Source organism: Diaphorina citri, unplaced genomic scaffold, assembly GCF_000475195.1.
Source record: "Diaphorina citri unplaced genomic scaffold, Diaci psyllid genome assembly version 1.1 scaffold950, whole genome shotgun sequence".
Classification (NCBI taxonomy): Eukaryota; Metazoa; Arthropoda; class Insecta; order Hemiptera; family Psyllidae; genus Diaphorina; species Diaphorina citri.
The window spans coordinates 25,589-51,446 of NW_007378381.1; the positions used below are offsets into that span (position 1 = coordinate 25,589).

Sequence of the window (25,858 nt, forward strand, 5' to 3'; positions counted from 1 at the left end):
CGCTACGCCACTGGTTTCATCTCAATTCCAAGTTGGTAAGCCTCCGCATAAGCATTCTCTCTTATGGAACTTTTGACGAGGAATCGATTGGTGAAAATTTCAAGATCGTTTGACTTACAGTTAAGGAGGTAGATACGAGCTCAAGACTTGGTAAATTCAAGGAATTTGTACCTGGAATTTTGCCAAAACAATCTAATCTGTCTGCCTGTTTGTTTCTTCCTTTGTTCTCACCACACACAAAAAGCCCAAACTGAGGCTTAGGTGTAGGGGCTGGTCAGCCCCAAAGGACGGGTTGAGCTTCTACGAATCTTGTTCTCACTAATAAATCGATTTATTGTCAAAAAGTGTTCAACACACTCGTATGATAAAACACATTTTGTGCATCGGATTTCAAAGAAATTTTCCGTTCACCCTGTAGATAAAGTGCGGATTCTAGGTCTATCTGGGTGTTGCCTCGGTATATTCACTCGCTGGGATTAGGAATATTAGGATTCCATGATTCAACGAACGATGTGAGGTCTATGTTTTAACTCGAGTGAAATTTGTCTTAGTTATTTTTAGTAATTCGTCTGTTTGTTTCACTACAACTTACTCTAGAAAGGGTAAAAAAATAATAAAAATAAAAGAGGTTTGACAGAGGGAACTGTAACTGATGCTCTGGTCTTATCGTCCCGAAAGCGAAGAGAGAAGGAAGACAGGATAGGAGAAAGCCAGCCTTTCCGAGAGCGAACATTATCCGTTCAGGATAAAATCCGCCCCGGGCAGGAATCGAACCCGCGACCTAGCGCTTATAAAGCAGACGAGCTGAATTCAGTCCATTATTTCTATTTATTCCACCTTTTCTATACCTAACTACCTATTCTATTCTATGCTATTCTACGATGTATTTTAACGGTGGATTTCACGAATATTTTTTTCATCTCCTAGAAGGCCTGTTAAGCTCACAACCTGTTGAGTTCCATTTGATTTTCATAGTCTTAAGAGGGCTGTTAATCTAACAGTTAGGAGCTGAAAAGAAGGTTGGTGAAACCTACCCTTAATTTTTCTCTATTCTATGCTATCCTATATTGTATTCTAATTTTATTCTATTCTATATTCTATTCGTTTTTTCTATTCTAATTCCATTCTATTCTATTCTATTAATTTAGGTAATGGAGGTTCGTGTCTGGGAGGTACAAGGTGTGTGTGCCGGGCCGGTTACAAGGGAGACAACTGTGGTGAGGCCGAGTGTAAGCCCTCCACGCTAACTAAGGTTGGCAGACCAATTCTGTCGATTTTTTGGTCTGACAGACGGGCTGACTGGTTGTTCAGTTTTCTCACCAAAAATCAACGCTCCAAATGGCCGACTTCTTCGAAAATACAACAACATAGACCAAACTCAGTGGTGCAGTGGTTAGCACGGTGTACTTTGAATCTGGAGGTTGCTGGTTCGAGTTCAAGTCATGTCATAAAATTTAGCCTATATTAAGCGGAGAACGACATTTGTGACAAGCATTTATGCTTAACACAATTAAAATTCCTTTTTTACAATATAACCTTTGATCAAACCAAGTCATGTCATAAAATTTAGTCTATATTAAGCGGAGAACGACATTTGTGACAAGCATTTATGCTTAACACAATTAAAATTCCTTTTTTACAATATAACCTTTGATCAAAGACATCAACTTGTAACAGGTCATAACCTCATTGCTGGTGTCGGGCAGGATAAATATTTCATACCGTCACAAGGTGGGTGGCGGCCCATTAAATGTCTCGTCTAACAATAGGAAACTGTGTCAGTAGGAGTAATAGAGAACTGGCCACCAATGTCAAACACATTAGCATTAGGATCAGTATTAGCCTGAGCTGATAGAAATGTATGCTGGATTAAACCTAAAAGATGACCATACACGGTCAGACATACCCCTGTTCCACTAATGACCATTCATTCATTTGGGGACAAACTGCCCGCTTTCTCACAACTCACCTAGAATTAAAAAAAGAAGAAGAAGAAGAAGAAGAAGAAGAAAAAAAAAGATGATTGTGTCACCGCACCATCGTTTTCATTTCGTAGCAATGAAACTGCTACATTAGACTTGTGTGGTCTGTGTCGTAGCATGCCCATCCCGAAGTATGTCCGTCATCAGATGGGCATAAGGAGGCACAATAATTCTATTGCCACTTTGGTGCTGGGTCAACACGAGAAAACCAGAAAGTAACCCGTTGAAATATTTGCAATCGAAAAACGGATGAACATTTTTGTAATCGAAAGGACAAGAAAATTTTTCATCCATGATGGCTTCGAATCCGGGACCCTCTGCATGGCAAGCAAGCACGTTACCACCGGGCTAACCGTATCCTGTCTGTGATATAATCTGAAAGTGTAACAACAAATTTTTCATCCATGATGGGCTTCGAATCCGGGACCCTCTGCATGGCAAGCAAGCACGTTACCACCGGGCTAACCGTATCCTGTCTGTGATATAATCTGAAAGTGTGTGGCTGTCTTGAAAGATCCTGATAGAAATGTATGCTAGATTAAAACCCGAGTATGAACGAGTAATTTGTTATTTATGGCGATGAGAGGTATAATGAATGAGTTAAGTGGAAGATAAGACATTGTTGCTAAGTGATGTCAAGCTTCTCTGTTACTTGCGGAGCCTGCGGATAGTGCAGGATTTGTGCTTAGTCCGTAGAATGCTCTAAGTTTATTATACTAGATCCGCGTTGTCCAACCCGCGGCCCGCGAGCTCATTTCTGCGGCCCGCGAAAGCTCACAAAAACCCGTGTAGAAGGCCCCACCTGTGAGTTGAATTTTTAACTTTGCGGCCCGCCAACTCTCTACCTTGTGGCCCTCGGGTGCGCATCTGCGCAAAGGTTGGACAACCCTGTACTAGATCATTTCCAACTAGCGGCCCGCGGACCACATGTGTCTTGCCAGACCATTTTTGGGGCCTTGAAGCTTTTAGGGTTTGTCCTCTCTAGAAAATCCTGGATACGTGCCTGCTCCCCTGCGAATGTAGCATGTGACCCGCAAACCCGCATACACATGGAAGTTTGAAATCCCTGCACCAGATCATCCCGAGAGAAGATGAGGTGAATAAAGTCGGTCTTTCGTGCTTCAAAGGAGGTTGAATGATTAATTTCGAACTTTTTCTCACTAAAAGGCTCGATAAAAAAAGAGAACAAAAAACCTGTGGAAAACAATCCTCATAATAGGTATATCTCTAGTAGTGCTGACAAACTTTCTTGACTAGGCAGGGCGGATAGCTCCTTAATTTAGTTTGAAATTGGGTAGGAATATTCCTTAATAACTTGAGATGAGAGAAATAACATGGGATTTTTGCCGAAATCTAAACTGATCTGGAGATCAATGGTGTTATGATCAATTTTCCGTGACGAAGCACGGGCAACCTGCTACTACCACAAAATATTAAGATCCATTCTGTATGTTCCAGGCCTAACGTTTGCAGATCCAGATATCGAGAGGGTATATCTCTAGTAGGTAGTGCTGACAAACTTTCTTGACTTGGCAGGGCGGATAGCTCCTTAATTTAGTTTGAAATTCGGTAGGAATATTCCTTAATAACTTGAGATGAGAGAAATAACATGGGATTTGATCTGGAGATCAATGGTGTTATGATCAATTTTCCGTGATGAAGCACGGGCAACCTGCTACTACCACAAAATATTAAGAACCACTCTGTATGTTCCAGGCCTAATGTTTGCAGATCCAGATATCGAGATTATTGCTGTCCAGGATGGACGCTGAAGCAAGCCACCGGCCTTTGTATTATACGTAAGTCAGCATTTCTAACGTTGAAATTTTCCAAAATGAGCGAATTCCGTAAGATAACACTGCCGTGCCAAATTATTTGAATTTTCTTTTCTTTATTTCTTTTAGTTAAATCGTTTTATCCTTCAATTTTAAAGTCAATTGTTTCTAAAAGTCACAAAGTTGAGTAGTTCACAAATGTGACAAGGATGCAACACAAAACGTTTGGTTGAGATGGTTGCTGCGCTTGGCGGTATTTTGACCGCTTTTTGGAGGTTTTCGACCGTTTTTAAGCGGTTTTCAGCTATACCAACTATACGGTTAGAGATATTGTAAAAGTTAGTTAGGTTATAAGAACAAGAACACCCAAATAAGCATCATTTAAGAGGATAAGGAAAGTCGTGTGATGTTCACACCAGATTTTTATTGAGGTATACCTTCGAAACAGTTATCATCGTTTTATTCAATCCAATTTTTCATATGAAACGTTCTCAGGAAGAAGGCCCTGATGTTATGGTTGAGACTAACTAACATAGGCCCTTTTTCCTAAGAACGAGTGATATTTCGACCTCCGATTTCTTTCCCGCTCTTTTTCGATTTTTACCAAATTTCGACTTCCTTCTATCCGATCTTCCAGACTACCGCACGGGTCCCTGTTACACCAAGGTGGTGAATGACATGTGCCAAGGTCAACTAGAGGGCGTGGTGTGCACCAAACAGCTGTGCTGTGCCACAGTGGGCCGCGCCTGGGGGCATCCGTGTGAACATTGCCCGGCCCAGTTGGACTGCGACGAAGGTCATCTGAAGAACATTCACTCTGGACAGTGCGTGGGTAAGTGAACGTCACGTCACGAGTAGAAGGAAAAACCTGCCTAAAATGATTAAATTATCAAATTAATTCCTCTGAGCTTTTTCCCTCCACTTCCTTTGTCCACCGGAGTATACCCCGAAATAGCACTTGTTGTCCCTAACGATCACTGGTCCGTGGTTCGCAAATCACGGACCACCCTGTAGATATCAGCTACGCCCAATGTTACTTAGTTTCAGTAGTTGGTCGAAAACTAGTACACTCAACGGTAACGCAACGTGCTGTTGCCGCCTTCCAATTTTTTCTATTTGCCTAAAATCATTAAATTATCAAATCAATTCCTCTGAGCTTTTTCCTTCCACTTCCTTTGTCCACCGGACTATACCCCGAAATAGCACTTGTTGTCCCTAAAGATCACTGGTCCAGATATCAGCTACGCTGGTCCAGATATCAGCTACGCTGGTCCAGATATCAGCTACGCTGGTCCAGATTTCAGCTACGCTGGTCCAGATTTCAGCTACGCTGGTCCAGATATCAGCTACGCTGGTCCAGATATCAGCTACGCTGGTCCAGATATCAGCTACCTACGCTCAATGTTACTTAGTTTCAGTAGTTGGTCGAAAACTAGTACACTCAACGGTAACGCAACGTGCTGTTGCCGCCTTCCAATTTTTTCTTTCAGTTGTACCTATTTTTTGTACCTATCAGTTGTACCTATTTTTTGTACCTATCAGGTGTACATATTTCTATCAGTTGTACCTATTTGCCTTTCGGAATTTCCAGTCTTCTGAAGCTGGTTTCTCCTCTTTTGGTGTGATAGCGCCTGTGCTAAACCATAGAGAATACAAGATGGCGCTCGATCAGAATCCGTTCCGTTTCCGAAAGGGAAATACAATTTTGATGAAGATTCTAATCTGCACATCTTTACCACTCTCCGAAAAAGACGCTCCCCCATGAGAATGAAGATTTCCAAAGGAATGATTGTTATTGACTGTAATGACTGTGTTGATTGACCAGATAATCAGTCAAAGTGTGACAGCTCATTTATTTGATATTTCTTCTTTCCAGATATTGACGAGTGTGAGGCTGTGCCTGGTCTGTGTCGTGGAGGCCGCTGTATCAACACGCCATCCGAAAAAGACACTGCCCCATGAGAATGAAGATTTCCAAAGGAATGATTATTATTGACTGTGTTGATTGACCAGATAATCAGTCAAAGGTTGGCAGCTTATTTATTTGATATTTCTTCTTTCCAGATATTGACGAGTGTGAGGCTGTGCCTGGTCTGTGTCGTGGAGGCCGCTGTATCAACACGCCAGGGTCCTTTACATGCGAGTGTGCGCGCGGCAAATCACGCAACCCGGACACGAACGCATGCGAAGATCGCAATGAGTGTCGAGAAGAACCGAACATTTGCGCCAACGGGAAATGTGTAAATACGGACGGAGGGTTTTATTGCATTTGTAATCCCGGGTTTATACCGACGCAAGATCGTATGTCTTGTATAGGTAAGTGGGATGAAAATCCGTCTGGCAAACAGTCGGAGAGTGTTTCAGCTTAACTCCATACACAAAAAGATCACTCCAAGGCTTAGGTACCTATAGGGACAAAAACAGCCCCAAATGATGGGTTAAGCTTCTCTTTGTTACAGGATAAGGAAAGTAAAAATCGCTCAGACCTTTAACCTATACGGCTGAGTACATTTCTACAAATAAATAGATCGTGGTAGGAGATGGGTGATATTGAAAGTGAGTACATAACTGGAAATTTTGGACAAATCTTTTGGAATCGACATATTTATCAGAACTAGAAGTCTCGCATAATAAGTACCTAGTTGTGAAAATACTTTATTTTTAAAATAAGAACATTACACCTGCGTAACTATAATCTACTTCGTACGATGCATATTGACTGTTGGGTTCACGATTTTTGGTACCCCCTGTCCCTCCTAATTCCTAAATTCCTATAATACGTCTCGATCGAGTCAGTCTTAAACCAAGTGTCCATGAGTTCAGAAGTATACCACAAGCTGTTACCAAAACGACCACTCCAGCCTCGGTACCGAGTGATAAGTATTTCAACTATTCAACGAAAACTACGGTAAGAGACGACCCTCGACCCTTCTCCCTTTTCTAGCCCTACATTGACCTTACCTTACCGCCGGGTTCTGACAGGCCGCGTGGGCCCAGGACCTCCAAAAACAGCTTTTTCCACTCCCCCTTATACTGTGCGATTTCCATCCAGTCTTGATTTCTGTGGGGGTTACTTCTTTGGTTGTACCATCTTCTTACTCCGTCAATCCATCTCTTTTTTGGTCTTCCCTTCTTTCTGGCCTTATCATATTCGAGGTTCAGTGCTTTCTTGATGACGCTATCTTCTTCCGCTCTAGCTACGTGCCCTGCCCATCCCATTATCTTTGTTCTTAATATGTCTGTAATTAGAGGTTGGTTGTACATTTCCCAGATTTTTCTGTTTTTTCTTATTCTCCATACTCTTTCTTTGATTGGTCCAAAGATTCGTCTCAGGATTTTGTTTTCAAAGGTTTGGAGGGATGTCTCTATTTTCTTTGTTACTGGCCATGCTTCGGATCCATACAGTATCACAGGTTGAATTATGGTTTTATAGATTTTCAGTTTGGAGTTCCTGGATTTATGTTCCTTGCTCTGAAGATTTTGTTCAGCGCGAGATGCATGTTGACAAGGAAAGTAAGTAGATAGTTATGCTTATCATGTATTCCAAATCACCCAGATTGCATTTATTTTAAGAATTTATATTAAGAGGGAACTAACATCTTTGGTCATTACCCGGATTGTTTTTTCCCCCTTCTCATTTCAGACGCCAGACAAGGGTCTTGCTACACGTCCCTCACCTCTGACAACCAATGTAAGAACAAACTGCCCATCCGGCTATCCAGGAAGGACTGCTGCTGTGGCAAAAACATGGGCAAAGCGTGGGGAGACGAGTGTCTCCAATGTCCCATGATAGGAGAAGGTATAAGGTTTTTTCCTTGTTATAGGATAAGGAAAGTAAAAATCGGTCTGACCCTTAACCTATAACGCTGAGTACATAGGTATCTACAAATAGGTGGTGATAGGTGATTTTCAAAGTGGGTACATAACTGGGCCTTTTAGACAAATCTTTTGGAATCGATATATTTAGCAGAACTAGAAGTCGCGCATAATAAGTAGTTGTCAAAATGCTTTATTTTCCAAATACAAACATTATACCTGCGTAACTATAATCTTCTTCGTATCCCAAATTACCCAGATTGTCTCTTCCCCCTTCTTATTTCAGACGCCAGACAAGGGTCTTGCTACACGTCCCTCACCTCTGACAACCAATGTAAGAACAAACTGCCCATCCGGCTATCCAGGAAGGACTGCTGCTGTGGCAAAAACATGGGCAAAGCGTGGGGAGACGAGTGTCTCCAATGTCCCATGATAGGAGAAGGTACGTGGGTTTCAAATCAAAATTATGGGAACGTTACCCACGGGAAAAAGTATGGACAAAGTGTAGGTACTAGTTAAGAAACTGACAAGTAAATTACAGAAAAAAAAGCAACCTGGGACCGAAAACGCATCCTTGAGAGACACCGCTATGCATTTGAAATGTATTGGAGAGTCAAAAGCTTTTGCGATGTCTATCTCTCGATTGGTAGATATTAAATTCTACGTAACACAGGTAAAAGAAGGGTAAAAATTAGTCTGTATTCTGTATGGCAAACTGTTCCATCACAAAAGCAACCTTAAAAGTGTTTTATAACACTTTGCAAATCAGTAGTTTTCGGTGGGACCGAAAACACATCCTTGAGAGACACCGCTAAGCATTTGAAATGTATTGGAGAGTCAAAAGCTTTCGCGATGTCTATTTCTCGATTGGTAGATATTAAATTCTACGTAACACAGGTAAAAGAATACGGACGGAGGGTTTTATTGCATTTGTAATCCCGGGTTTATACCGACCCAAGATCGTATGTCTTGTATAGGTAAGTGGAAAAAATCTGGTGTGAACATCACACGACTTTCTATTACATTTGCGGAATACGAATTAAAAAAAAATATGTGAAAATTTAAGTCCCAAGCCGGCTATATGGCGGTCGCGATTGTAACAATTTGGTATGCCTGGCTTTATGTCTGGCCAAACCGCTCATCCGATTACTATGAAACTTTGTCAACTTATTGCTTGCACTCCCGTAAAGGTTATAGGCTATTTTCCGGTTAGTTTTTGTTAAGATACGCCGAGCAAGACTACTAAATGGATGAGTGACATGAACGGCCATGCCTTAAGGATTTACCAGCAGAAATCCGGAGCGAAGCGACGGGTTTCGGCTAGTAAAGTATAAAAAAAATGGATTTTTTTTTGAAAAATTTTCTAAGTCCGAAGCAACATTGACTTTGGTTGATATCTGGATGAATGACTGTCTGATTTTTAACAAATTGTTACAGTCGCGTCCTTGGACCATACCGGGATAGCATACCAAATTTCATCGCTCTACATTACTCTACAATAAACCGTTCTTGAGATATTTCGTATACCACTTTTTATCCATTCAAACCTGTAGTACACACGTGCGTGCGTACTTATACTTACGTACGTACATACGTACATACATAGGTACAGACCATGGGCTAAAAACCACTTTTTGACATCAGGGGATCCCAAAACGGATATTTCCATCATGTAGATGGCAGTCCCTTTATTTCAACAGTTTAATATTGCACCACTAAAGAAAAGCAATCAGAATGAAGTAACGAAATTTACCTTTGGTGAGGGAAGCTCTATCAATGGCGGGAAATTCACAGTCTGTGTACGTACATACGTACATACATAGGTACAGACCATGGGCTAAAAACCACTTTTTGACATCAGGGGATCCCAAAACGGATATTTCCAACCATTTCCCAATTTTGAAAATTTGGACCGATTGCAATACTTTCATTACTAGTATAGCTCGTTATACTGTAGTAATAGAAAGTAAAAATATATTACAAGGTTTTTTCCTTATTATAGGATAAGGAAAGTAAAAATCGGTCTGACCTTTAACCTATAACGCTGAGTACATAGGTATCTACAAATAGGTGGTGTTAGCATCAGGAGATAGGTGATTTTCAAAGTGGGTACATAACTGGGCCTTTTAGACAAATCTTTTGGAATCGATATATTTAGCAGAACTAAAAGTCGCGCATAATAAGTAGTTGTCAAAATGCTTTATTTTCAAAATACAAACATTATACCAGCGTAACTATAATCTAATTCGTATCCCAAATTACCCAGATTGTCTCTTCCCCCTTCTTATTTCAGACGCCAGACAAGGGTCTTGCTACACGTCCCTCACCTCTGAAGACCATAGCAGTTACAGTTCCCTCTGTCAAACCTCTTTAAAAAAAAGCAATCCCACAGTACCTAAGCGCTAAGTTTTCGACGATTTTTTCCCCCTCTAGTTTGTCTGTTTGTTCCACTGTTTCTTTGGTTCGATTTTGATGAAATTTGACAAAAAAAAATTTTTCATCACACAAAGTCAGTTCCCTCTGTCAAACCTCTTAAAAAGAAGAAAGATATTTTCAGATTTTGGGGCTCTGTAGGGGCCCTTTTCCTGAGTTCTGTACTTTATTAACCACTAAGTAAACTACTAACTACACAGTAGTTAAATAACACTGTTTTTTTATTATTACCTATTAGTTTGAAAACAAATCACAACTTACTTTGAATAACGTATACGCAGGTCTCTCGGTCAAAGTCAATGCCGTTCTGTTCCAAGTTCAAGCTCACACTGAATCTGAACAAAGCCGATTTTCTTGTTTTATGATATGCCCGGGAGGCGATTTTAATTTCTAGTGGCGAGTTCTCTAATGTCGGTCACTGAAGCTCAGACTGCCTGACAGACTCATGTCTCTCAGACTGTCGCGTCGTTGAGAACTCGGTGAGAAGATTTCTTGCGTCGCGTATACAAATGAAAAAAAAAAGGAATATAAATTGTGTTGAGCATTAAATGCTTGTCACAAAAGTCCTTCCTCGCTTGATAAACTACGCTAAAGTTAATGACCTCACTTGGACTCGAACCACCAACCTCCAGATCCAGAGTCCACCGTGCTAACCACTACACCACTCAGGTTGGTTTTACAAATGAATGTGAAAATTCGTTCAGTGTGAACGGGCTGTAAGACCACCAGGAGATGGGCATAATGTATATTATGAATTATGGGGTTATACATAGGCTTGCCAAATATCCGAAAGACTGTCGCGTCGTTGAGAACTCGGTTAGAAGTTTTCTTGCGTCGCGTATACAAATGAAAAAAAAGGAATTTAAATTGTGTTGAGCATTAAATGCTTGCCACAAATGTCCTTCTTCGCTTGATAAACTACGCTAAAGTTAATGACCTCGCTTGGACTCGAACCACCAACCTCCAGATCCAGAGTCCACCGTGCTAACCACTACACCACTGAGGTTGGTTTTACAAATGAATGTGAAAATTCGTTCGGTGTGAACGGGCTGTAAGACCACCAGGAGATGGGCATAATGTATATTATGAATTATGGGGTTATACATAGGCTTGCCAAATATCCGAAATGTCGATTCGGGACGCGAAACCTAGAAAGTTAGTTAAGTTAAAAAATGCGTCCCGAATTTTTTCTGGGACAAAAACGGAAATTCGGGACAAAACGCCCAAAAATGAAAAACTGAACGGGACGCCGGGACACCCCTTGAATTTCGGGACTGTCCCGGCCCATTCGGGACGTTTGGCAAGCCTAGTTATACACTGTGAGGAAAAAAAAATGGTGACAGGGTGCCACAAGTTCAGGGTGAAAGAACTCTATCATTGGGTTACTTCCCCTGATTTAGGCTGTTGGAATGGTATGTTATAGTGTCGAGCTTCCCGATACAGAGTTCAATATTAGAGTGCCGGAACCCAGTCATCCGATTGGGCTGCTAGCACCCTAGTTTTTTTTTTTTTTTTTTTCTTCACTCTCATGCATTCCTTTCCCCCCCTCTCCTTTCCTGTTTCATGTTTAATTACTTGCCACGCTGTTTTTATCTGATTATCCGAATTTTGAATTTTTTCTGTATTGTATAATCGTCTAATGCATTCCTTTCCCCCCCTCCCCTTTCCTGTTTCATGTTTAATTACTTGCCACGCTGTTTTTATCTGATTATCCGAATTTTGAATTTTTTCTGTATTGTATAATCGTCTCGCTGTTAGTAAAGTTTTATTGTATGTGTTCCTATATTTTTTATAAAATGAAATTAAATTGTATGTCTTGCCATTATAGACGTATTGTGTGTTTTCATGGGCTATGGATCGAAGGTAGTGTAAGATCTTGAGGTGTTTACATGAGGTCAAGATGGATTTTGTGATCCACGGCTTATTTTTCCCTGGTTTAAAATCTTTAAAGGGAAGGGCACTATCATAGCAGGACAGAAATATATTTAGGAATAGGTCGGTCGCTTCATTTGGATCCTTGACGTTGTATAGGGGTGACCAGTCTTTGTTTAGAAGCGAGTTTTTTAAAGTTTCCAAGTTTATTTCTTTAGCTGCTCTTACTCTACACCGTGCCTTTGGTTTTTTCGGTTTTTCTCTCGGAATGGTTATGAACTGAGCTTTATGATCCGACAGGCCTGTGTGTAAGATATGACTCTTATAGGACAATATGTTGGTTATTATGTAGTCGAGTTGAGTGGCGGATGTTTTACCTTCTCTTGTAACTCCCTCTACTGCTAGATGTAAGTTGAACGAGAGTAAGATATCATGTAGGTAAGTTCTATGTCTGGAGTCCTTTAGGTTGTCAATATTCAGGTCTCCCACTAAAAGAACTTCCGCTCCGGTATTGAGAGCTACTTTACTTAAAAGAGTTTCTAAGGTGCCGAAAAAAAATTCGAAATTGTTTTCCTGAGGGGGCCTATAAACACAGAGGATAATTAAGGGTTTCTGTCCTACCTGTTGTACTTGGACGGCACTTATTTCGATACATTTGTCCCGACTTAATGCTATTAGATTAGGTACGAGGTCGCCTCAAAATACAGACTGGCATAGTGATCAACCCGTTCTTGCTCTGCATCAATCTCCTTGTCTTTGGCTCGATTACTGTTATTTGATTTTCTACTAAAATTTGAGATCCTAATATAGCCGTCAATGTGAGTTACGCTGGCGGCCTCCTCGTCCTGCCAGTGCTCAGTAAAGCATATGATGTCGAGTGTTTCTCTTGAAAGACCTAGAGAATTAAATACCACCTCCAAATTCAATGTTTTTTTTCTGAAGACTTCGAATATTAGTGTGAATGAGAGAAAGGTTATGTTCGCATTTGATGGAAATTAAATTTTCGAAATTGGGGCCCTGAAGACTTCGAATATTAGTGTGAATGAGAGAAAGGTTATGTTCGCATTTGATGGAAATTAAATTTTCGAAATTGGGGCCTGTTCTAAAAAATCCTTTTGGGGTTTTCTTCTGAATGCGGGCGTGTTTATCGTTGGAATAGCGTGACCCATGCCGGGTTTATAACTAGCTGCTGGTGTCATACCTGTCATAGGTGAGCTAAAAACACATGAGGTTTCGTCACTAGAGATAGAAAACGAATTGACATTTTGTTTATTTACAGGAGAGTCCATACCGAAAGTAGATTCACTGTCATCTAGCACTCGTCTCGGTGTCGGTGAGGAGCTGGCATTGAAATTTGCTCCTAGGAAAGAGAGTCCATACCGAAAGTTGATTCACTGTCATCTAGCACTCGTCTCGGTGTCGGTGAGGAGCTGGCATTGAAATTTGCTCCCAGGAACCCAACAGGGGTATTATGAACTTCATACACAGTATGGCTAGTTTGACTAGGGCTAATATTTTGACTAGGATTAACATTATTTTGATTAGTTTGACTAGGGCTATCATTATCACTAAGTATAGGTACATGGTTGATATTAGACAAATTTATCACATGATTTTCAGAAATATGACTAGCTACAATTTGGTTGTGGCTAGTTTGACTAGGGCTAATATTTTGACTAGGATTAACATTATTTTGATTAGTTTGACTAGGGCTATCATTATCATTATCACTAAGTATAGGTACATGGTTGATATTAGACAAATTTATCACATGATTTTCAGAAATATGACTAGCTACAATTTGGTTAGCAGTTATTTGACTAGAGTGAGCAATAGGTGATAGAAATTTTTTAAGCTTGTTACATAACAAAGATTTACCCTGCTTATTTAGATGCACACCGTCTTTAGCGTAATGACGGGGCTTTAGAAACCTATTGGGATTCACAAAACTGATGGTATTTGATTTTGACTTAAGATAATTTTTTACTTTTGTGTTGAACCTTGTAATATGATAATTTATTTTTCTTGATTTGTATTGAAATGGTACGCCAATGAAACAGAACTTTGAACAGCTTTCAAACTTAGACACTAGTGAGTCGATCGCATCCTGAATGATGTTCCATTGGGTTGAACAGATATCATTCGTACCACCACATAGAATGACCATGTCACCAAGATTGGGTTTCATTAGACAGGGAGAGTTCCTATGGACATCTGCGATTTCTTTGAGACCGGCGCCAGGCTGAAAGAAGGTGTCCGGTCTAAGTCCCTTTGGTAGAAACGGTTTTAAACGCTCTGTGATCCCCCGCACGTGGCTGTCGCCGATCAGATAGCAGGTTCCATTTGGGAAGACTTGGAGTTCAGAAATAGGTTCTGAATAGATGGCGGTCATATTGGATTGAACGTTATGATTTTTACAGGATTGCCTCTGGCTCAGCATCTCCATTAGTCTTCCGATCTCTGTTTTCAATTCAGAGATAATTTTGTCTCGGTATTCTATTTTGCGGAATAGATTTTCCCGCGTCCACTCATGTGTATCTGTCACGATCTCAGTAGGTACCTCAACATGTTGTTGAGTCCGAGTATCTTGAGTAGGTACCTCAACATGTGTTTGAGTATCTTGAGTCTGCACCTCAACATGTACCTCAGTCCCCGGGTCAGCTACTTGGTTCACGTGACTATGGCTTGGGTTCAAGTCCCCAGTACCATGATTATCTGTACTAGTGATAACACCTGAGTTCATCAAGGTATACTGGAGGGCGGCTGAGTGTGGGTGTTGTGTTGTTGGATCAGTGAGGGGAGATGGACTTCCGGTTGTTTTAGTTTTAGGACTATGATTTTTATCCGAGGTGGATGCCTGCAGTCTAATTGGAGTACCTACATATGGGGTTTGTTTTAAGTTCTTTTTTAGCTTGTCACTAATATTTGATTTTCCCGGAGTTTTTGGACTCGAACTTTTATTATTTGATACTGATGTTAATACGGGGGAAGATTTCGCGGAATGATTATCATGTGTGTAAATACCATCGATAATTTCTGTACGCTCCGCGTTAAGCTTTAGTCTGGATTTACATGCGTTTACGATACATTTATAAATGCAAGTTCTATCACGTTGTGGAACACAATAATTATATGATGAACCATTGTAGAGAAGAACTCTCTTGTTGTTAATAAACTTGAAGTTACATTTGTCCATTATAAAAAAAAAAGAAAAAAAAAACAAAAAAAACACAGTAGGTATGGGGTTTGAAGTTAAACAAGTAACATGAGCCACACTTGAAAACAGTGGGTGGAGTCAAATAAAATCACAATGAGAAATATTTGGAAGAATATTAAAATTTATTTTAAAAAATTTCAAAGTAAAATGCAATATTTAATGTACTTAGCCTTTGTATAAAAATTTGACGTTTTTTTAACACACACTATTTTTTACGGGCTTTTCAATGCACTAAGTTTCGAAAAAATTGAACAAACACTAAAAAAATAATCGATGCAAAAAAAATAGAAAAATAGAGACACAAACAAACCGTCTTTACCTAACGTCAGTTACAATATTGACCTAACGTCAGTTACAATATTCACGTCAGTTACAATATTCACTAAAGGGAGACCCGCTAGGGAGGAAAAAGTGGCTTTTAGGGGAAAATTTCAAATTTTTCGATCGAGTTGATTAATAAAGAAGTTTGTGCTTCATGATTACGAATCATATGATTACGAATCATAAGACCTGTGCATGAGCCCAACACGCCCTACACTTGAATTTAGACCACGCTACGCCACTGGTTTCATCTCAATTCCAAGTTGGTAAGCCTTGGTAAACCCCCGCATAAGCATTCTCTCTAATGGAACTTTTGACGAGGAATCGATTGGTGAAAATTTCAAGATCGTTTGACTTACAGTTAAGGAGTTACGAGCTCAAGACTCGGTAAATTCCAGGAATTTGTACCTGGAATTTTGCCAAAACAATCTAATCTGTCTGCCTGTTTGTTTCTTCCTTTGTTCTCACCACACACAAAAAGCCCTACGCGGCTGAGTGCAATCCGAACTTTGAGTAAAGAGCCGAAGAAAATTCGACCGCACCGGGAATCGAACCCAAGACCTCTAGTGTGCAAGCCTAGTGTGATACCCACACAGCCATGTAGGTTGCTTTCTGATTCCATTCCTGAGATTTGATATTATCAAGCACTCAAGCAAGGTTCTGAAAAAAAAAAATCATTTGGCTCAAAAATGCATCCTTATGGAACACCCGTACACGTTTAAAACGCACTGAAGAGTCGAAAGCTTTTTCGTCTCACGCGGCTGAGTGCAATCCGAACTTTGAGTAAAGAGCCGAAGAAAATTCAACCGCACCGGGAATCGAACCCGAGACCTCTAGTGTGCAAGCCTAGTGTGATACCCACACAGCCGTGGAGGTTGCTTTCTGATTCCATTCCTGAGATTTGATATTATCAAGCACTCAAGCAAGGTTCTGAAAAAAAAAAATCATTTGGCTCAAAAACACGCGGCTGAGTGCAATCCGAACTTTGAGTAAAGAGCCGAAGAAAATTCGACCGCACCGGGAATCGAACCCGAGACCTCTAGTGTACAAGCCTAGTGTGATACCCACACAGCCATGGAGGTTGCTTTCTGATTCCATTCCTGAGATTTGATATTATCAAGCACTCAAGCAAGGTTCTGAAAAAAAAAAAAAATCATTTGGCTCAAAAATGCATCCTTATGGAACACCCGTACACGTTTAAAACGCACTGAAGAGTCGAAAGCTTTTTCGAAGTCCATCTCTCTTAGGTACCAACGTTCTAATTCAGTCCATTATTTCATTTTATTCTACCTTTTCTATACCTAACTACCTATTCTATTCTATGCTATTCTATGATGTATTCTAACGGTGGACTTCACGAATATTTTTTTCATCTCCTAGAAGGTCTGTTAAGCTAACAACCTGTTGAGTTCCATTTGATTTTTATAGTCTTAAGAGGGCTGTTAAGCTAAAAGTTAGGAGCTGAAATGAAGGTTGGTGAAACCTACCCTAATTTTTCTCTATTCTATGCTATCCTATATGTATTGTATTCTATTCTATATTCTATTCGTTTTTTATATTCTAATTCTATTCTATTCTATTCTATTCAGGTAATGGAGGTTCGTGTCTGGGAGGTACAAGGTGTGTGTGCCGGGCCGGTTACAAGGGAGACAACTGTGGTGAGGCCGAGTGTAAGATAAGTAGTGCTTTAGAAATAAAATAGGCGAAACTCAATTACCAGAGAGCATCAATCTTTATTGTGATTTGCTTACTTGTGGTGAAGACTCAAAAGCACACCCTTGTGGAACACCGGTACACATTCAAATCAAAAGCTTCCAAAGCAACCTTTCGATCGGTTTTAAATTTTTAATTAAAAGGATGAAAAATAACCCCTTCCGATAGAAATACATCAAGAAAATAGCCTCCTTGATAACAGCTCCGTTGCAAAGCACCAAATGCTCTGGCGAGATATATCAACAATCATCTAGTCCTCCAAATTTCGGAAGGTCGGGTCCGCAATGATCAGCTTGTTCTCGATGCACGGGAAGATGACGCCGATGAACTCCGGTTTACACAGACTGACGTAAGCATACCCGGGCTGACTCGGATGTTGCACCGGCCTTCTCACTAGGAACCCGCATGTGTTTTGATGGGAACAGGTGACGTTAGCCACCCCACCGACCGCGCGCGCGATGGCCTTACATGGCTTGTCTGCCTTGCCGACCCGCTCGCATAGCTTCTCCGGTCTGGAGAGGCCGCAGACGTGGTTCTTCTCCAGATCACCGAGAACGTCTGCGGAGGAGAGGAAGAAATAGTGTAAATTTGGATTTGGATACTTTGTTGTGAAGAGAGGGGGCCTCTGACAGCAGACGGACCTAGGGGAATATTCAAGTAGTTCTGCATATACATAACCAGTCAGACACTCAGGTCGTCTGACAGACCTAGGACTGAGTGTGGGTCGTCGGCACAAGCTTCGTTACGTACGGAATTACTTGTATATTCCTCTTCATCTCATAACCTTGTCTTTTGACAGACTGTACGTGTTTTTCTATTTACGGTAAGTTTGTGCAAACTTTCGGTCTAAAGTGACAATCACACGTACGTTCGGTCGGAAGACGGGGTTGTTAGAACAAAGTGGGAGATAAGTCTGCAGACAAATCGTAGCGTGTGTACCAATACTTCAGTGGTCTTTCTACAGATTGGAAAACTAGGCTGTTTAGACTAAATTGGTGCTTTATTTAGACTGTCGAATTAGGACAATCATGTCCTTCTCAGACCGTCTGACAGCAGACGGACCTAGGGGAATATTCAAGTAGTTCTGCATATACATAACCAGTCAGACATTCAGGTCGTCTGACAGACCTAGGACTGAGTGTGGGTCATCGGCACAAGCTTCGTTACGTGCGGAATTATTTGTATATTCCTCTTGGTCTCATAACCTTGTCTTTTGACAGACTGTACGCGTTTTTCTATTCACGGTAAGTTTGTGCAAACTTTCGGTCTAAAGTGACAATCACACGTTCGCTCGGTCGGAAGACGGGGTTGTTAGAACGAATTGGGAGGCAAGTCTGCAGACAAATCGTAGCGTCTGTACCAATGCTTCAGTGGTCTTTCTACAGATTGGAAAACTAGGCTGTTTAGACTAAATTAGTGCTTTATTTAGACTGTCGAATTAGGACATGTAGGTGGCAGTCCCTTTATTTCAACAGTTTAATATTGAACCACTAAAGAAAAGCAATCAGAATGAAGTAACGAAATTTACCTTTGGTGAGGGAAGCTCTATCAATGGCGGGAAATTCACAGTCTGTAGCTGCTTGTGTAGGGATGTAACTCAGACACAATTGTGTGAGAGCCACACTCATTAGTATGAACCATGTTGAAGCCATTGATGTCTGAAACAATAGACATTAACAGAATGAATCTTTACTTGGAAGTTGGAAGCAACGCGCGGCTTGCGTGGTTGGTAAATGAACGAATGACCGTCTTGGACATTACTGGATACTTGAATAAGCAATCCCACAGCCAGCCTACTAGTTAGCTTAGTTGGTAGTGCGTCTGCCTTGTAAGCGCTAGGCCGCGGGTTCGATTCCCGCCCGGGGCGGATTTTATCCTGAGATGGGCGATATATATCGATATTTTACTTTCGATATATCGATATCGGAAATATCGATATTTTTATAAATATCGCCCATCTCTAGGTATTCTTTATCAAGGAACACTATCATCTATCATTCTCTTTGAAGTTAAATGATTAAATTTGATTTAAATTACTTAAATAAGCTGGAAAATTACAAATTGTTCTTGCTGTTATAGACGCTTGTACCTACTAGTGGACATTTATTTCACCTTGTTGTCCATTGGCCATTATTTGTCAGTAACCTGCATCAGATTTCTTTTCAATCTCAGATCTCAGATAAAAAGAAATAATTTATTCATATACATAGGTAGGACTTGAGAACTTTATTTTTGTAAATTATCTACATGTAGCATGCCCTAATTAAGTAACACATAAATCGCATCGAAATGAATTAAATAATACTAATAATAATAATAATAATCGAATTGTCTCGAATGAATAATAATAATATCTCCAAAAATAAATATCTTAATAAATAAAATCAGTGCTTTTCATCAAGAATTAGGTAAACTTTTAAGAACTTAACTTTTGTAAATTACATGAAACATGCCCTAATATTGTTATAAATTGAATTGAATTAAACAATAATAAATTGAATTGAAATGAATTGACCAAGATCACCGCACCGCGTGCACTATTCAATTCAATTCAATTTCCTTTGTACAGGTATAAAATGGTATGTGGAAATTGGAAACTAAGAACTAAGTAAAAACTAAATCTATAATACGAGTAACTCTATCTATAATAACACTATGAGCAAAGTGTCCTGTGTTAGTTGATCCGTCCTGATCCTGTATTGGGTAAACATGAAACATGCCCTAATATTGTCATAAATTGAATTGAATTAAACAATAATAAATTGAATTGAACAAGATCACCGCACCGCGTGCACTATTCAATTCAATTTCCTTTGTACAGGTATAAAATGGTATGTGGAAGTTGGAAACTAAGAACTAAGTAAAAAGCTAAATCTATAATACGAGTAACTCTATCTATAATAACACTATGAGCAAAGTGTCCTGTGTTAGTTGATCCGTCCTGATCCTGTATTGGATCAACTGTTGATCATGATGATCCGTCTATTGGGTCAACTCCTGGTGTTGCACTGCTGTTGCATAACATGGACACATGGTTACTATAGCAACACCACCAAACAGTACCTCACGCCGGTGGGAGGGTAAGTTTCTTTTTATTTAAATTTATTATTACAATAAATGGGATTTACCCTGTGCTAACTACCTAATGTACCTATTACCCTCATTTCGTGGAAAATGTTGAAAAGGTTGTAAACAAAATATCTCAAGAACGGTTTGTCGTAAAGCGATGAAATGATTTAAATTTATTATTACAATAAACGGGACTTACCCTGTGCTAACTACCCATGTACCTATTACCCTCATTTCGTGGAAAATGTTGAAAAGGTTGTAAACAAAATATCTCAAGAACGGTTTGTCGTAAAGCGATGAAATTTAATTGGTATGCTATGCCGGTATGGTCCAAGGACGCGACTGTAACAATTTGGTAAAAATCGGATAATCACCCATCCAGATATTAACCAAAGTAATTGCTACTTAACCCTCATTTCGTGGAAAATGTTGAAAAGGTTGTAAACAAAATATCTCAAGAACGGTTTGTCGTAAAGCGATGAAATTTGGTATGATATACCGATATGTTCCAAGGACGCGACTGTAACAATTTGGTAAAAATCGGATAGTCACCCATCCAGATATTAACCAAAGTCAATGTTGCTTCGAACTTCGAAAAAAAAAAATAATTTTTTTCATACTTTATAATGATTCCTTATTACACGGGGTCACGGGGAGTATTTTAAAATAGAAAATTTTTGGTCGAAAATTGGCCGCCGTAGGCGGTCGATTTTGGACTTAGAAATTTTTTTAAAAAGTTCAATTTTTGGACACTTTTTAATGATCCCTCATTACATGGGGAGTATTTAAAGATAGGAAATTTTTGACCAAAAATTGGCCGCCGTAGGCGGCTCAGGCTCTGGACTGAAAAATTTTATTATTATTATTATTTTTTTTTTTTTCAAATACCTACGTATTTCGTAAATGTAATAGAAAGTCGTGTGATGTTCACACCAGATTTTTTTTTTATTATTGCTGCCCAGGATGGACGCTGAAGCAAGCCACCGGCCTTTGTATTATACGTAAGTCAGCATTTCTAACGTTGAACGAACGAAGTGAATTCAAAATTTTCAAAATGAGCGAATTCCTTTACAGAGAAATACAGAGAATTTATTGCTTTGAATCTGAGATCTTTTGGAACCCGTACTTAGTACTTAGAAGAACTTTTTCCGAGTTTTGTAGTTCATTAAACCACTTATCATTAATAACTTTTGACATGAATTCTTCATCATATTGTTCTATTGTTTTCAGCGGTGTGCACAAGGCCATGTGGTTTGGGCCGCTGTATCAAACCTAACATTTGTCTGTGTGAGAACGGATCACTAGGCTCCGTTTGTGGCTCACAATTTCCAAAATGAGCGAATTCCGTAAGATAAGGCCTAATGGAATTAAGATAAGAAAATTGTACACACCGAAAGGTATTAATACAATAAAAAATATATTATTATTATTACCCCTACTTAGAAGAACTTTTTCCGAGTTTTGTAGTCCATTAAACCACTTATCATTAATAACTTTTGACATGAATTCTTCATCATATTGTTCTATTGTTTTCAGCGGTATGCACAAGGCCATGTGGTTTGGGCCGCTGTATCAAACCTAACATTTGTCTGTGTGAGAACGGATCACTAGGCTCCGTTTGTGGCTCACAATCTCTTACCAAAGCAACAGGTGCGTCCTTGACCATTGATGATCTATTATTACATTCTGATAAGTAAAAATAATATATCATAAAAAGACGTGGACATTACTCGCCTAAGGCCAGCCACTGTGCCAACTTTACTTAACTCAAGGAACCGAACCCAAGAACTACGGAGTGGTTGAACGGTTGAACAAAAGTGAGCTAGGTAGCAAGATTCCTTGGAATCAGAAAGGTTCTCTCTGAAAATTCAATCTAGAGCCGTAACAAAATACTGAAAGCCTGAAACAAAAGCAAAAACTGGAAACACTTTCAAGGCAATGAGTATTGGTAGGCTTTTCAAGTTGAGTGGAAGAACTCCTTCTGGAGAACCCTGCCACAAAAAATGACTTAAAACCATAAAAAAATGAATGTCAATAATTTTGATTCCTGTCTTCTTCCCATCAGGTCCTGATGAGGTCAAACCACCAGGCCAGTCCAGCAGTGCGGGCAATAATTTTGATTCCTGTCTTCTTCCCATCAGGTCCTGATGAGGTCAAACCACCAGGCCAGTCCAGCAGTGCGGGCCACTCGGGCGTCCCCCATTCCGTCCCTCCTCCTTCCAACTATTCCCCTCCAACTCACAATTTACCCAGTCCCTCTCAAAATTCCCCTCCAAACTTACACCCGCCTTATAATACACCGTCTGCCTCTCAAAATGTCCCTCCTACGTCACATGATTTCCCTCCTGGCTCCCGAAATTTCCCTCCAAGTTATAATCTTCCCTCTGCCTCACAGAATCAGCCCCCATCCTCGCACAGTTCAGTGTCTTCCTCTCATAATTTGCCCCCACCCTCGCATAATTTGTCCCCGTCACACAATGTACCACCGTCCCGAAATTCACCCGCACTCTCTCAACAAGCCCCCATCCTCGCACAGTTCAGTGTCTTCTTCCCATAATTTGCCCCCACCTTCACATAATTTATCCCCGTCACACAATGTACCACCGTCCCGAAATTCACCCGCACTCTCTCAACAAGGTGACTACAATGAAACGCGAAGTGCAAGTCGAATCCCCACCCTCCCACAGTTCAGTGTCTTCGTCTCATAATTTGCCCCCACCCTCGCATAATTTGTCCCCGTCACACAATGTACCACCGTCCCGAAATTCACCCGCACTCTCTCAACACGGTGACTACAATGAAACGCGAAGTGCAAGTCGAAACACAGTCACGTGTGTGTTCCTATGCGGTAAGTTCTACAGGACATGGATTATAAGTCCCATAATTTGCACCCACCCTCGCATAATTTGTCCCCGTCACACAATGTACCACCGTCCCGAAATTCACCCGCACTCTCTCAACAAGGTGACTACAATGAAACGCGAAGTGCAAGTCGAAACACAGTCACGTGTGTGTTCCTATGCGGTAAGTTCTACAGGACATGGATTATAATCCTTACACTCGTAATACCGCCTCTGGTTGCAACTCCATTTTTCTCACGCGGCTGAGTGCAATCCGAACTTTGAGTAAAGAGCCGAAGAAAATTCAACCGCACCGGGAATCGAACCCGAGACCTCTAGTGTGCAAGCCTAGTGTGATACCCACACAGCCGTGGAGGTTGCTTTCTGATTCCATTCCTGAGATTTGATATTATCAAGCACTCAAGCAAGGTTCTGAAAAAAAAAAATCATTTGGCTCAAAAATGCATCCTTATGGAACACCCGTACACGTTTAAAACGCACTGAAGAGTCGAAAGCTTTTTCGAAGTCCATCTCTCTTAGGTACCAACGTTCGAATTCAGTCCATTATTTCTATTTATTCCACCTTTTCTATACCTAACTACCTATTCTATTCTATGCTATTCTACGATGTATTTTAACGGTGGATTTCACGAATATTTTTTTCATCTCCTAGAAGGCCTGTTAAGCTCACAACCTGTTGAGTTCCATTTGATTTTCATAGTCTTAAGAGGGCTGTTAATCTAACAGTTAGGAGCTGAAAAGAAGGTTGGTGAAACCTACCCTTAATTTTTCTCTATTCTATGCTATCCTATATTGTATTCTAATTTTATTCTATTCTATATTCTATTCGTTTTTTCTATTCTAATTCCATTCTATTCTATTCTATTAATTTAGGTAATGGAGGTTCGTGTCTGGGAGGTACAAGGTGTGTGTGCCGGGCCGGTTACAAGGGAGACAACTGTGGTGAGGCCGAGTGTAAGGAGCCGTGCCTAAATGGGGGCCGGTGTATAGGGCCGGACAAGTGTGCCTGTTTGTATGGATATGCTGGAAGAAGATGTGAAGCAGGTGAGAATTTTTATTTCGAAGACAATTTTTTATGGCCCTGTAAATCTGTCCATTTTTTTTATCGTCAAAGCTCAAAAGATTTCCACACTCCACAGTCTTAAAAAAAAAAAATCCAGAGCAACTAATAAGTTTACATAATTAGGTAGGTACCCTATTAAATTTTACCCATATTCTTTAATATAGGTAATCAACAGATAATTCCGTATTATATTTTGGATTAATGTGGCACGTTGCATACTTAAAAGGTGTTGCAAGGCGTTCACACAAATTGTATGACAGAAACTAAAATTTGGATTGACTAAAATTTGGAAAATTACAAATCAAAGACTTTTTACTTTCCTTATCCTATAGGAAGGAAAGTAATGTAATCAGGTCAAATTTTCGATGTTCAGTTTTTAGTGCCAAAACACGTTTTGAGGTCCCTAGAGCCTAAATCCAAAGTTTCAGCCATTGGTCCGTGTATGTGTCTGTCTGTAAACAAAATATCTCGAGAAACTTTTGGTTAGTATCAGTGCAACGGTTGGCGGCATTTTACCGCTTTTTGGCGGTTTTTGCTGTAATTTAACAATATCTCGGGAACGGTACGAGCTAGAGACTTGAAATTTTGTATGTACCTAGTTCACAAATGTGACGTTTGGTCGAGATAGGTGCTGCGGTTGGCGGTATTTTGGACGCTTTTTGAAGGTTTTCGACCGTTTTTAAGCGGTTTTCAGCTATACCAACTTAACGGTTAGAGATATTGTAAAAGTTAGTTAGGTTATAAGAACAAGAACACCCAAAAAAGCATCATTCAAGAGGATAAGGAAAGTCGTGTGATGTTCACACCAGATTTTTATTGAGGTAGGTATACCTTCGAAACAGTTATCATCGTTTTATTCAATCCAATTTTCCATATGAAACGTTCTCAATAAGAAGGGCCTGATGTTATGGTTGAGACTAACTAACATAGGCCCTTTTTCATAGGAACGAGTGATATTTCGACCTCCCATCTCTTTCCCGCTCTTTTTCGATTTTTACCAAATTTCGACTTCCTTCTATCCGATCTTCCAGACTACCGCACGGGTCCCTGTTACACCAAAATGGCATAGATTTACCTTTGAAATAAAGAAAAAATCATGACCGTACCTGAAATAGCATGTCTTTTATAGCATTTTGAAAAACAAACCTCTAAAAAAAACTTAAAAACACCCTATATTACCTACAGCAGTACAGCCCTACAGAGGCTATTCGGGAAAAAATCGGGAACTGGCCTTGATCGTCGGTAGCCTGTCTCATATCGGTGGCGCTCCCTGTTGACGCATGGTTATACTTACCTTTACCGAGAGCAGCTCTATCTATAGGAGGAAACTTGCAGTCCCGTCGGCACAAGCTTCGTTACGTGCGGAATTATTTGTATACTCCTCTTGGTCTCATAACCTTGTCTTTTGACAGACTGTACGTGTTTTACTATTTACGGTAAGTTTGTGCAAACTTTCGGTCTAAAGTGACAATCACACGTACGCTCGGTCGGAAGACGGGGTTGTTAGAACAAATTGGGAGATAAGTCTGCAGACAAGTCGCGTAGCGTGTGTACCAATGCTTCAGTGGTCTTTCTACAGATTGGAAAACTAGGCTGTTTAGACTAAATTGGTGCTTTATTTAGACTGTCGAATTAGGACATGGAGGTGGCAGTCCCTTTATTTCAACAGTTTAATATTGCAAAAGAAAAGCAATCAGAATGAAGTAACGAAATTTACCTTTGGTGAGGGAAGCTCT

General features: G+C 40.2%; 3 protein-coding genes across 3 annotated transcripts; 2 read left to right on the top strand and 1 right to left on the bottom strand.

Annotated features, from left to right (window-relative positions):
* The first annotated feature begins 3,591 nt into the window (after positions 1-3,591).
* Positions 3,592-8,261, top strand: LOC103513294 (fibrillin-2-like). The gene is made up of 7 exons (XM_026826539.1): positions 3,592-3,635; positions 3,699-3,781; positions 4,395-4,589; positions 5,822-6,073; positions 7,401-7,556; positions 7,860-8,015; positions 8,224-8,261. Exons 1-7 carry the CDS (start codon positions 3,592-3,594, stop codon positions 8,259-8,261), a joined length of 924 nt encoding a protein of 307 aa, XP_026682340.1.
* Positions 8,262-17,125: 8,864 nt separating this feature from the next.
* Positions 17,126-18,817, bottom strand: LOC103513290. Its single transcript, XM_008478108.3, has 2 exons — positions 18,658-18,817; positions 17,126-17,687 (listed from the first exon to the last, which is right to left on the bottom strand). The coding sequence occupies exons 1-2, from the start codon at positions 18,779-18,781 to the stop codon at positions 17,380-17,382; spliced, it is 432 nt and encodes a 143-aa protein (XP_008476330.1). The 5' UTR covers positions 18,782-18,817; the 3' UTR covers positions 17,126-17,379.
* Positions 18,818-22,844: 4,027 nt separating this feature from the next.
* On the top strand, positions 22,845-25,191 carry LOC103513291 (fibrillin-1-like). The gene is made up of 3 exons (XM_026826540.1): positions 22,845-23,046; positions 23,933-24,103; positions 25,154-25,191. The coding sequence occupies exons 1-3, from the start codon at positions 22,845-22,847 to the stop codon at positions 25,189-25,191; spliced, it is 411 nt and encodes a 136-aa protein (XP_026682341.1).
* The last annotated feature ends 667 nt before the right edge of the window (positions 25,192-25,858 follow it).